This window comes from Haliotis rufescens, unplaced genomic scaffold, assembly GCF_023055435.1.
Source record: "Haliotis rufescens isolate VD_foot unplaced genomic scaffold, xgHalRufe1.0.p SCAF_3, whole genome shotgun sequence".
In the NCBI taxonomy this organism is placed as follows: Eukaryota; Metazoa; Mollusca; class Gastropoda; order Lepetellida; family Haliotidae; genus Haliotis; species Haliotis rufescens.
Window position 1 is genome coordinate 13,482,962 of NW_025964001.1, and position 13,376 is coordinate 13,496,337.

The 13,376-nt window shown below is 38.7% G+C and overlaps 2 protein-coding genes across 4 annotated transcripts in view; one reads left to right on the forward strand and one right to left on the reverse strand.

Moving 5' to 3' along the window:
• Positions 1-92: 92 nt before the first annotated feature.
• LOC124134830 (E2F-associated phosphoprotein-like) lies at positions 93-4,000 on the reverse strand. Its single transcript, XM_046499886.2, has 5 exons — positions 3,704-4,000; positions 3,142-3,317; positions 2,410-2,538; positions 1,368-1,596; positions 93-413 (listed from the first exon to the last, which is right to left on the reverse strand). Exons 1-5 carry the CDS (start codon positions 3,769-3,771, stop codon positions 152-154), a joined length of 864 nt encoding a protein of 287 aa, XP_046355842.2. The 5' UTR covers positions 3,772-4,000; the 3' UTR covers positions 93-151.
• Positions 4,001-6,387: 2,387 nt separating this feature from the next.
• Positions 6,388-13,376, forward strand: part of LOC124134831 (mitogen-activated protein kinase-binding protein 1-like) — a 129,678-nt gene continuing 122,689 nt past the window's right edge. The window contains exon 1 of one of the 3 annotated variants that reach the window (XM_046499888.2): positions 6,388-6,653. In XM_046499888.2, coding sequence (XP_046355844.2) covers positions 6,576-6,653 — 78 coding nt within the window. In that variant the 5' untranslated portion in view covers positions 6,388-6,575. The remainder of the gene's footprint in view (positions 6,654-13,376) is intronic. The other 2 variants (XM_046499887.2, XM_046499889.2) reach the window with 2 other exon arrangements.

Genomic DNA, 13,376 nt, shown 5'->3' on the forward strand with positions numbered 1-13,376 from the left:
CTGTAAAAACCATGTGGAGATTTGAACCCGGATCTTCCATGTGACACACCAACCACTGGACCACCCTTCACATCCCAATACAAAAAGGAAGATTAACAAATAGGATTTAATTACTATGTACAAAATAATACACTTGGCATGTCTTCAATGTTCATGCATAGCTGACCAACACGTTGAAGAAATGGTAGACTTCCTCCTTGTCAAACATGGCCACAACTGTGTTGCATTCCTCACACTTCACAGGGTTGTACTTGTCCTCCTCACTGCTGTTCGTCTCACACGGTGTGGATTTGTCTTGTTTCTTCTTCCTCTTCCTCCGTCCTTTTTGTTCGGGGAATTTCAACAGTTCGTTTGAGTCCACTACACAGCTGGTCACAAACATGGCACGGAACTGGTTGTCATAGTGGTCATGTCTGGAAAGTAATGAACTTTGATTAATATATTACTTCATATTTGTTCCTTAAGTGTAATACACTATCTTCCACCATATATATCTTCCTCCATATAAACCTGTGAAGATCCGGGTTGGAATTGGTCTTTAGCAACCCATGCTCGTCGTAAAAGGCGACAAACGGGATCGGGTGGTCAGACTCGCTGACCTGATTGATGCATGTCATCGTAAACCCAATTGCAAGGATCGATGCTCATGATATCAATCACTGGATTGTCTGGTCCAGACTTGATTATTTACAAACCGCCATAAGTTGGAATATTGCTGAGTGTGGTGCTAAACAACAAACAAACAAACAAATCCTCCATATACAGTCTAATAGCCATTGAACTTCAGTCTAATTCAATTGTTCAGGTAACCAGCCAATCAAATTACACACCTTTAGATTTCACAAACAGGAAATACATTCAGTAGCATAAGAAACAAACCAACAAAGGTCCATATTTAATTTTGCAGTACCTGAAGTTCTTTTATCCACATCATAATTTAATGTTACTTATAGTGATAGATGAACTTTTGTCACGAAAAAATCAGGTGAAGCACAAGATAGGCCTCTGACTATACCCACATAGAGTTGACATGCAAACTTGTCAGTAAAAGGGCAGTTTTGTCACAGATCAACACATTAAATCAGATCTTTTATTCTGGAATGATGCCTCTCTGCACAAAGACCTCACTACAGCTCCATTGGAGGTAAAGGTCTGGTGAACTTTCGCTGAGTCTTGGTACATGTGAGCAAAGCATTCAGACAAGCATATATGATTTCTGTATCTTAAAAACAAGTACTTCCCAGCTCTCCACAAATTACCTACCTCTGACATCTACCCCCCTCACCCCACCCAGTAATAATGCATAATGCAACTCTGTGTTGTCATGAAAACTGGACAGTTTTGTCACAGCTCCACACACCACCTACCTCTGACAATCCCGACACAGTGTCGTCATGCAAGCTGGACAGTTCAAGACTGCATCACTGCGAGATATGTTTTTCTTCTTTTTTCCTCCATGGAGCTGATCTCCCTGGTCATTGGGGCGATACTTTTGACGCTGCTTTACTACCCATCTCTCATCATCATCATCCATGTTAGGGTCATACAGAAGGTCATCGTCAGTTGGTATCGGGTGTTTCCGCTTGGAACCTGAGACTGTGAAGAAAGATTCATCCAATATGCTCAAATTCTCTTCATTTAATTATTTGATTTTCATCTTTTTATTTCTAAACCACATACAACATTCAACAATGTCAAAAGAGTAAGATTAAAAAAGAGAGAACAGAATTGCTGACACTGGCAGGCAAGACAACTGTTTCCAACAGTGAGGAAATTCAGAACTTGAACTTATTCATGAACGACCTTTTCATGTTTTCTTCCAGTTTGGTTTATAGAAGATGAAGTAAGCTCTGACTACAGTGTTTGTGATTCATCATAAGCAGCAAATGTATTCACTCATTCATTCACTGCAAAAGTACATACAGTAAACTATGTTTATAACGAACACGCTTAAAATGAACTGACCGATATAACAAACTTATATTTCAGTCCCGCCCATTTGCTGTATATACGCTGTATATATACTGATAACGAAATATGATTATTACAAACTAAAATGAGTGGTCCTTTTGAGTTTGCTATAACCGTAGTTTACTGTATTTGAATCATACATCAGGAAGGAAATACAATTCTGGTTCTTTTTAATCCTGGACCACGTTTTTTTAAATCATTTTGACTGAAAACAAGGTTCAAATGTTTCTGAAACGGGCATGTCAACAAAAACAAAAATTTCATGATGTTGAAGTTGTATTGCCCTTAAAAGACAACTGAAACACTGACAGCAAAATTGTTACAGTAAAACGTAGAACCAGAAGTCACTGGATTATAATTTAATTCATCAATTGTTTCTCATTTTTAGTAATGTCCCTTTTTCAATGGCGTCTTCTGAAACAGACTTGTTTTTCCTACCTCCTTCATTGTCTTCTTCATCAGAATCAAAGTAAATGTTGTCGTAGAACTTTGTGGGCTCAGACTGCTCCTCGCTTGTTACCTCAGTGGTTGAACAATGGGGTGTGGCCTCTTGTGATACTCCTTCAACTGGTGAAAAATACAGAAGTTTCTCAAAAGGAAACATCACATATTGAGCTTGTGCTATATGATTAGGAACTGACCTTCTTATATCTATAGCTGTGTTGGTGGGGTCGGGTGGGGGCATCACATTGTTTCCAGGACACCAAGCATGTCAACCAAATATATTCAAAATATACATATCATTTGCATAGAAATCTGATTATAGGCATTGCAAAAGCAGTGATTGCAAGGCCTTGTTACCTGCAGGTGCTGATTGTGACCAAGGAGGCTGTTACCATGGTTACATTGCCAGCTGTAATCATGGTAATAGTGAGTGTTGGTCTATGCTCTATTTAATAATATTACCGTGATTACTGTTTTGTCGTGGTGCATAAACCAATCCTGGCCTGATAATCCAGTGGTCATTAGAATGAGCAGTGATCCACCAGTGGGTACACAGGTCACAATGGTAATATGGTCTTTCCTTATCCACATGCGCCCCTCATGGTTTAATCTCCCTGCAGTGTTTTATTGTACATGTACAATAAACAACCACCATGAGTCATTCAATTCTGAAGTAAATGATTCTTGTAGAATGGAAACTATTCAGAAAAAAAGAAGAGTAGTCACCTCTACTCAAAAGCTTTCTTTCTGTTTCAATTGCTGCAACAGTTTGCTGAACTTCTTCATTCATTTCACGCTCGAAATCATCACCCTCTGGTTCCTTTTGTTGCTGGCGGCAATACTGAAGACGTTGCCTCACCTCAGGTAATGCGTGGAGAAGAGTATCAAGTTCATCTTCAGAACTGAAATTATAGATATTTATATCAAATAACATGACATAATGGCATGCATTTTAATTCGTACTCTCATGATGACAAATGATTCACAGGTTACCTGGTTAGACAATCATTTTAAAAAAGAAGAAGATCTTTTATCTATTTTGGTCGGATAATTCACTGGTGATTAACATGATTCATTAAGCATGGTAAGAAAAGTATGAAAACTTGTTATCTGGTCAGGCCATACGTATTAAGACCGTTAGACATGATAATTAGCGGCTTCAACTCGTAATGATGTATAGAAATTCGACTGAGTACGTACTACAAGAAACGAATTGGGTATGTACATTAACTACGGCACATGGTAGCCTATGTTATAAACAACAGTGTCGACAACTTATTTTGTTTACCTTTCTGCTCCATTATCCTCGCTATCGCCGCCGAAATCAAGACCATCGGAGTCCTCGTCTTCATACATATTAGGGACTTACGATAAGACGGGCAATAGATTCAAATGTACAGAATGTATCAACACAGATTCAGTTCTAAAAGAGTTCGGGCGACGTTTTCAACACGATTCTCATGGGCGCAGACATCTTGTTTATACCCCGAAACAACTCCTCACAGGTGTAGTAGGAATCGGAATAAAATACGATGTTCCAGATTTGTGCCATGGCAAAGCTGAGTTGTCTCCCTTCATCTACGGCCAGTCGGTTTGCATCTTTTCGTAACTTGTCCCGGAATGGCACGAATTGGTCACACTGCCAGCAGCTTTCGTGAAGCTAAAATGAACTATATATTTAAATATGCTTAATACTGAGGAATTGCTAGAAGAAAGAAATATGCATGTGTGACATGTTTGTCATCAACTCGCCCTCTAATGACTGTATACATTCTATTTACATTCTTATAGTGATTATACAGAGAATCTCACCCGAGTGTCTTTTGATATCAAATATATCAACACGAGTTGATAAAAGTGGAAATATTCCGAGGCTTGTCGAGGATTTTTGCCACTTTTATCAACGAGGGTGAGACACGAGGGTGAGATTTTATTTATCATCCAACATCATTCTTCCAACTTTTTCAATTTGTAGACAGTAATTAGCAGTGTCTTCAGTAAAGTGTAAAAAGTACTGCTAACAGCTTCAGTAGCAGAGCCATTAGTTATGTCCTTTGATTGTGACGTCATGGTAACCAGTGACGTCACAATGGTCTGCAAAGCATTGTGATGTAATTTCATTGCAGCAATATCTACAGTGTAGATATCGCTTGATCTAATCCAAGCGATATCTCCTGTGGGAGCCAGTTTTGGATGATAAATATAGAATACTAAACGAGCTCCCGTGTAATACCAATTTTATTAAACGAGTGAATAGTTGTGGTATCTGACGAGCGAAAGCGAATCAGATACCACAACTATTCACGAGTTTCATAAAATTGGTTTTACACGGGAGCGAGATTAGTATTTTATTTATTACTTGCCATTTATAACGTTTTTAGAATTATATACTGTTGAGTATGAATAGGCTGACACCTACACGATCCACGGCATAGTCCAATTGAGTTTAACAGAATAATACTTCAAACACGTCAAAAGTTGAAACGTATGAATTTAATACCATACAACGGTCCACCTTTAGAATTCAGGCGTCCGTTCCACAAAATTATCGTAGGGCTAATCGCAACTCACATACTTTAACTTAGACTAACGACTGTCGTTGCGCTACAATACGATCGCCTTGTGGAACGGGCCTTGCACCTCAAAGTTTACAATCACGTCACAATGACCGATGACGTAAATTGTGGAATTTTGTTGCAATGTCCATCGGCGAAACAATGCCATGTGACGTCAGCCTAGCAACAAGGTTGCTGGGGTCATCGAGTGTGCATAAGCTCCTCTCAGTGATCTATCAACTCCATACGCAATGTCGTAGAATAAGCCAAGGGTTGTTGAGAGCTTTCAATATTTGTTCGTGAAACGTGTTCCGAGAGTACATAAGCACGCGTTTTGGTATGACACAATGTGTAATACAGCTGTATGTTTATTAAACGGGTGATCTCTTCAGGGGCAAGTAATAAATAGAGAATCTCACCAGAGTGTCTTTTGATATCAAATATATCAACACGAGTTTATATAAGTGGGAAAACTCCGAGGCTTGCCGAGGATTTTTGCCACTTTTATCAACGAGTGTTAATATATTTGATATCAAAAGACACGAGGGTGAGATTTTATTTATCATCCAACATCATTCTTCCAACTTTTTCAGTTTGTAGACAGTAATAAGTGTAAAAAGTACTGCTAACAGCTTCAGTAGCAGAGCCATTAGTGATGTCATTTGATTGTGACATCATGGTAACCAATGACGTCACAATGGTCTGCAAAGCATTGTGATGAAATTTCATTGCAGCAATATCTACAGTGTAGATATCGCTTGATCTCACCCAAGCGATATCTCCTGTGGGAACCAGTTTGGGATGATAAATTAAACTACTATACATTAAGTACACTATATATATTTTGTAAAGTCATTACTTTTCTATTTATACCTAGAGAAAATGTTTTAAGGTGTTACATTTGATAAGTATAAATCCTTTTATTTGAAGTAATGTGTTCTTACGTTGTTTATTTCTACATATAATTTACTTTTTTCGTGTACAGATATTATGGAGGAAACAAATACTTAGATAAACGTGCCAGCTCCAAGAAAATTATAAAAGCGGACGTAAAATATTAGATATATTGGGTACAGCGATATACAATGATCCTCATTCCTCAGTTCTAACCAGAAGGATAACACAAACTCAAAAATGAAATTATTCACGTGGCAGCTTCAAGAAAATGATAAAAGCGGACGTAAAATGTCACAGATATGCAAATATTTGGGTACAGCGACATCTACGTTTATTTATAGATTTATAAGGAATTATTTCATTGGTCGATATTTATGCAACAGGTGCGATGATGATTTCAGTTGCTAGTGTTGAATAAAGGAATATCTATCTTAACAGATTCATTTAGAGTCAATAAACGATATATATTGAGGTGATCTAATATAATGCTGCTTCAGAAAGGTATAATCTTACGGGAAACGAAAATAGAAGACGGGCATCGAGCTCTGGCGACGGAACCAATCAGAGCTCTCGTATCAAATTGACTTTGGCTGCCAATCTCTCATATGGGACGAACACTTTAAAGTTTGAAACGTCAACGAGGAAAGACACTGCTCCTCGTGTTATAATGAATGGATACTGTATGCCAGGGTCTTAATCTCGTGGATTATGGATAGAGCACCACGGAAAATACTTCGTTCTCCTTCTCTGAAGAGGAAAAATAAACAACAACCATTGAACCAAAAAGTGAGTAGGCCTATTTGCCTTGTCAATTTCACCCACATGAACTATCCTACGTGTGTCCTACATGAAAGCTAGCACCACACCTGTCACGCGAGACAGGTGAAAGGATGTCAATTGTAGATTTCATGGTATTAATTTATTATTAACTGTCAATTTTACGTGAAACACGTACTAACAGTGGCAAAAACGTGGTAACCTCATCTTGGTTGAAAATTTCAGCCGAATATTGACCAAGACATGTCTCACTTTAAGTCTGTAAAGAACCCGAGGGTGCTGTCAAATTCAAAATATTGAGGGTTCATTTTAGGGTATAAGTCATATGACTGAACATAGAACAGATATATAGGCCCTATATGTATATAAATAATTAACAAATGATGGAACTGATCATATGAATTTGCTCACATTAAATCATTTTGATTTGTAAATTGATTGTGAACGTGTGATCATACCCCAACTCAAGTTTAACGCAGTATAGACCTTGAGCTGTTGAGTAACTAAACTACTCACTGAATTTCATCAGAGGTGAGAAATTTGTCATGTAGACCAACATGGAGCCACATCATGAGATTGGAATGAGAATGCATCTCTGTATTCTAGTCATGATGAAGTAATTACTCAATGTCCGCAGTTTCACTGTGGAGTGACTGTAAGTCATAAACATTACAGAGTGATGTCAGCTTATTTCTACACAGCCCTATAACAATAAACTGCCCTTGTCCTTGTAGTATTAGGAGCCTCTGGGATAATTATCATCTTTGCCATTGCAACATCTTGGATTGGGTAATGATAACAATGCACACGACACCTTAGGCGTGACTAATTGCAAGGTTCGTCAACTTTCATATTGTTATCTACTTATCCAATTATCACCCAGATGACCTCAAAGTTTTTTAGTGTTTTGATAGCTAAGTAGTAAGCTTAATGGATGAATCCAGTTAGATGTTTGGCAGTAAATAATAAGATGTTAAGTGGGTAACCGAAAGTTAAACATATTTGATTTACCTGAAGGTAAATTCTGTGGGCATGTCAGAGGGTACTCACTTCACTTTCCAGGCACACTATAATGGTGAGGTTGATGTATCGTGTCTGTTGAATATATTGTTTCCAGTTAATGACTTCATTATAGCCTGTCTTTCTGAATTGATGTTTTATGATATAAACATGATAAAGATAGAACATTAAGGGGACAATGATAGATGACAGCCTGCCACAGTTATCTCCATAACTTCTTAGTTTGAACAGTCCAATTATGTTCTATAAATGGTCTCTTGTTAAAAATATGGAATTTGTTTTTTGTTTTTTGAAGGCAGTCTTATTCCTTTACTAAGTTATCTGTGTATAGGAGATAGAACATTCTCATCATGAAAAGCACAGACACAGATATGTAGAGTAAAGGAAGCCATGTGTTGGATAGAGAGCTCAGGATACGGTCAGCCTGTTAGGCGACATGTATGAGATTTGATAATAGAAGTCAATCATGTCAATAGGGGTGACTGTTAGTGGCTGTTTAGCAATTGCAATACTATTTGGAGTATCTTCACCGACCAGCAATGCAGACAGCTTATGTTTATTTGATGTGATGTCAACCCTTACACAGCCACCATTTCCTCGGTTCATGGGATTGATACTACTGAACTTGTTGGAGATTTATGGGAGATAGCGCTTATTATAGTCGGGTGTTAATGAAACTTAAAAAATAACTATATTCTGACTAATTGTTGTTTTTTGTCATTGTTTACATCTTTTGATAGTCAGGCCGGTGGGGTAGCCAAGTGGTTAAAACGTTGGCTCGTCACGCCGAAGACAAGGGTTTGATTCCCCACATTGATACAATGTGTGATGCCAATTTCTGGTGTGATATTGCTGGAATACTGCAAAAAGCGGCGTAAAACAATACTCATTCACTTTTGATAGTTGAGGAGGTATCATCTAACTTATCAATGTATTGTCAATGCCGTAAGACAGTCACACTGCATCATAAGTTCGATCTATTGTAATACTTCTACAAGTTAAATATTGTCAGCTCAGCTGAACACAAGATCAGATTACCTGTCTGATGTTCAACTTCAGCCCTTTTCCTAAGAACTTCTCAAGATGATCATTTTACAGGAGTACCTGCTGAAAGGCACACACCCGAGACAGAGGCTGTGAAAATTGATCCATCTTGATGCAAATGACATACATGTTCTCCTTTTGTTGGTTACACTTTATACCAGATTAAGTTACCAAGTCTATACATTTGAAGGGAAGTATAGATGTTTACCAAGATTTCCTTCCCAAACAGAGCTCAGACCTTGAAATTATTGAAATTGTCCGCAGCTGAGAAAGCCTCTTACAAGAATGCAGTACACCTTGTCAATGTCCTAGTAAATGAACCAATCTGAAACTGAAGATAATCAACCATTGACACTGTTGGGCTTTGAGGTTATTTCCTATCTGAATAGAAATGTCTTCATAAGTCAAAAGCAGGTGACAATAATGATTAGTTTTAATTATTCAACTTCCTCAAGACCTGCAATGTAAATTATGTGTGTCCATTCACTTTTTTTGTTTGTTTGATTGTTTTTTTAATGCCAAACTCAGCAATATTCCAGCTATATGACGGTGGTCTGTAAATTATTGTGTCTGGACCAGACAGTCAGTGATTTACATGAGCACCAATCTAGGCAATTGGGTATGATGACCTGCATCAACAAAGTCAGCGACCTGACCACCCGATCCCTTTAGTCGCCTCTGATGACAAGTATGGGTTGGTGAAGACCAATTCTAACCCAGATCTTTACGAGAGTGTGTCCATTCACAAACTGTATGCGTTAAACCCTGCTCATGTCCACCAAACCCTTTTGGTGTATTGGTGACCAAATTTTCAATATGACTCTCTTTTTATGAAATACATATCAAATACAATATTCACCCATGTTTACAGCATTGCTACTAGATTGAAAAATATAGTTTAACTTCTCCTGACTGCTCTTACTTTCGGAATCAATGTAATCTGAACCATATATATTCATGTGTGCTAGATAATACAGAGAAATGTTTAAATTGAATAAGTCAGGTATTGTATTTCAATGTTGACATGTTTTACAACAAACATTGGTGTACTACATGAGAAATTAAAGGAGGTAAGGGAGCGATATAAACCAGCGACAGGCCTGCTACACTACATCGATGGTTCTTGATCAGATGAGCTGTGATGGCCTACAGCTGTTGTTACCTGATGGCTGACAACAACAGTGACATGGCCCTTACCCTGCTGATAACAATCAGTTGTCTTGACAGTAGCATCCGAGGGACATGGACCCTGGGGCTGTCATATTACAATGGTGTTGTGTCATCCTCACGGGTTGTTGAGGAAGTGGCAGTTAAATACGAGATTGTTTGTTCATGATCAGTGTTTGAAGTGGGTCTCTTGGGGTCATTGATGTTTTGTCCTGTTGCATTTGAATCTAGGGACCTTGTTTTGACATTAGGGTTACAACAAGGATCCTTCACTTTTATGCTTAATTTCGAACACTGATAATTGACAATTGAGGTCTGAACGAGTGAGTTGGGTTTATTGCTGCTTTGAACCAGTGTTTGAAATAATTTTAAGATCCCAAAATATGGTCAGGCAGGTGACCCATAAGTGTTGCCTGCCCATCTTCAAAGTTACCTGCCCACATTCCGACATTATAAATATTGAAAAATCGCGAAAAATAAGAGACAAATGACATATTTTCCCGCCAAACGTTCTCTGATTCCGAATAACAAGTGTATGAGGCTGTGATTTTGAATATTGTCTTTGCCAAACTCATATTCAGAGGAGGCATTTTGATTGGTTTCTGATTTCAAACTCATGAGTGGGCAAATTTCAATGTTAGGTCCTTGAGAGATGGAGATGGTGACGTCACTCAGGATCGAAGCTGTGGTGGTGACGGTCATAATAGAAAGGAGATATAATACTCTGGATAATCGAGGATGTGGATGTGGTAGACGCCTATCACTTTGGTGAAACCCATGAGCATGGGTGTAGTGCAAACAAATTAACGACTCAGGATTGTAATCAGGGCGAATAATTCGAAGGCGACAATTAGATCCATGTGTAAGTTTTTAGGAACCTCCCAGAACCGGCTAGGACACACAAGAGGAGCCATATTTAGTTCCTGTGCTCAGAGATCCTGACATAACAATTTTATGTGGCCATGGGATAGTTATTATTCTTAATTTTTTATTTACATGCTTATTCTCAGATACCAGTAGAACACTATCAATAGTCATTCATTGGTTTTTCATTTGTTGAATTGTGAATTTCTTAAAAGCCATTAAATGGCTGATATTAAATTACAGCACCAAATATCAAACCTGGGTAAGTGGTAGGCAAAACAGTCATTGCATCATATCACTCCACCATTTTCGACCAGAGATTTCATTGATTAAATTCCATATATCAAAACTATGTAGAATTGTTTGCAAAACATGCCATGCTTATTACTCTCATAGTTGAGTCACCTGACCCTTGTACCAATGCTCTACCATTTAGAAGATGGAGGGTTGCGGTAATAAAAATGTGGAGAGTAAATTGATTGCTTTGATTTGCCCTCACAACTTGCCAAATTGACCAATATTGAAAACAGCTGGGAAGGTAGTTAAACCATTTAAGCTCTTTGAGGGAGATTTTTAACCCTGATGGCTTTGGCTTGGAAACCATTGGTTCTTAAGAGGTTGTCCGATTCCATTTCCTCATACTTGTGTCATGCATATTACCCACAAGGCTAGGAATATGATTGACAGTCCTGGAATTCAAAGGGTCCTTGGAGGAGAAAAAGTTGCTGTAAGGTAATGAAGGCTGTTAGGTACATAGACATGATGAAGTAATGGAAGCCATGTGAGGAGATGGTAGAAGCCGTGGAGCGTTAAGCAGTGAAGCTCTGATCTGTCAGTCACTCTGCAGTGCAGATGCACTTTTTCCCAGATTGACAAGATGGCTTCTAGAATGCACGTTCCCAACATTCTGAGTTATTACACTGATGAAATGAAACAATGATTTATAATAGATAGAAGTTTCTCCTGAGTGATATTAGCTTCATGTGTGTCAAAAATAGAGATTAGTGAATATTACGAACAGGAGAGCTTCTTGGGGTCTATATATGAAAGGGGGAAAAATCGTTTTTTCAGCACCTGCTCATGTCATGTATAGCAGGGTTTTACATGACGCATAAATGTGCGCCCAGTATGCGCAGATGTAGAGAATGGACGCAGACATAAAAACTTACTGTGTCCAAGGGAAACATAATAATGTTCATTGTACCTACAGCACATGAAGAGCAGTTATGAGTGTCTGTTATTTCATCCATCAATCATGACCACTGTCCACATGATAATTGATTCATTCCAAGCTCTGAAGTAATTATCCCAATGTACAGTACTCTACACCATTTCATTACTTTACAGGGCCTTCATATTGCCTGCAAGGAATCTCAAAATTAATGGTTGGGGATCACCTGGACACCTAGTTTTGTAGGTCAAGGTAGAACCCTGAGTCCATTGTAATACTGGCTTGACACCCCCTCATGGGGATTTACAGGCAGAATAGGTCTGCAGTAATCCATGCTTGTCTCCCCTGTGGGTGTCCCAGGCAGAATAGGTTTGCAGTAATCCATGCTTGTCTCCCCTGTGGGTGTCCCAGGCAGAATAGGTTTGCAGTGATCCATGCTTGTCTCCCCTGTGGGTGTCCCAGGCAGAATAGGTCTGCAGTAATCCATGCTTGTCTCCCCTGTGGGTGTCCCAGGCAGAATAGGTTTGCAGTAATCCATGCTTGTCTCCCCTGTGGGTGTCCCAGGCAGAATAGGTCTGCAGTAATCCATGCTTGTCTCCCCTGTGGGTGTCCCAGGCAGAATAGGTCTGCAGTAATCCATGCTTGTCTCCCCTGTGGGTGTCCCAGGCAGAATAGGTTTGCAGTAATCCATGCTTGTCTCCCCTGTGGGTGTCCCAGGCAGAATAGGTCTGCAGTAATCCATGCTTGTCTCTTCTGTGAGTGTCCCAGGCAGAATAGGTCTCCAAATGTAAATCAATGCATTTGTCTTCCACAGAGTGCAGGCCAGAACATACTTTTACTAATATATATGGGTTACATGTCTATTGTACTCTTTTAAATTAATTCTGAATAACATATGTGTACAAAGTTATTTTAGAAACAGTTCATTCATTGATCTATGTATGTGAGTTTAAGCAGTAAATGGTGTTTAATGTCAGAGTCATCTGGGAATCTAGGATGCATAAAGGTAACATGCAAATATCAAAAAGCTGAAATTGTTCCTTGAGCAACTTTGAATTTTCTTACAACCTCTAAATATTTAGTTTGTCTTTTTGCACAAAGTTAACTCAATTATGCACCGTTCATGAGTCACATCACCGCTGTTATTGAGCTCCTCATGTAAGATTTGCTTTGTGCTACAGAGGCCCTTCCTCTAACTCTGTCAATTTGTCAAGAAGTAAAAGCACCTGACAGCAGTGTAAAACTTAACGTATGTTAAATATGCACATGAGCAAATGATAAATGAACTGCAGGAATCTAAAAATTCTGATCACACGCACAAGTCGTTTTTGATATGCACCTGGGCAATTTGTCACAAGAGAACTTGCACTGTAGCTGTGAGTCTCCCTACGTTATTATGGAAAGTAATATAGCTTGAGGTTGGTGAGGTTAACAAGAACCCTCTCACTATGTTGAGTGATGTCAGC

Excerpts from the sequence above, each read along its gene's own strand:
- LOC124134830 (XM_046499886.2), bottom strand. The coding sequence starts at position 3,771 with ATGTATGAAGACGAGGACTCCGATGGTCTTGATTTCGGCGGCGATAGC. Across the intron at positions 3,318-3,703 it reads GAGGATAATGGAGCAGAAAG|TTCTGAAGATGAACTTGATA; the intron begins GTAAACAAAATA and ends CTATAATTTCAG. Across the intron at positions 2,539-3,141 it reads AAGAAAGCTTTTGAGTAGAG|TTGAAGGAGTATCACAAGAG; the intron begins GTGACTACTCTT and ends ATTTTTCACCAG.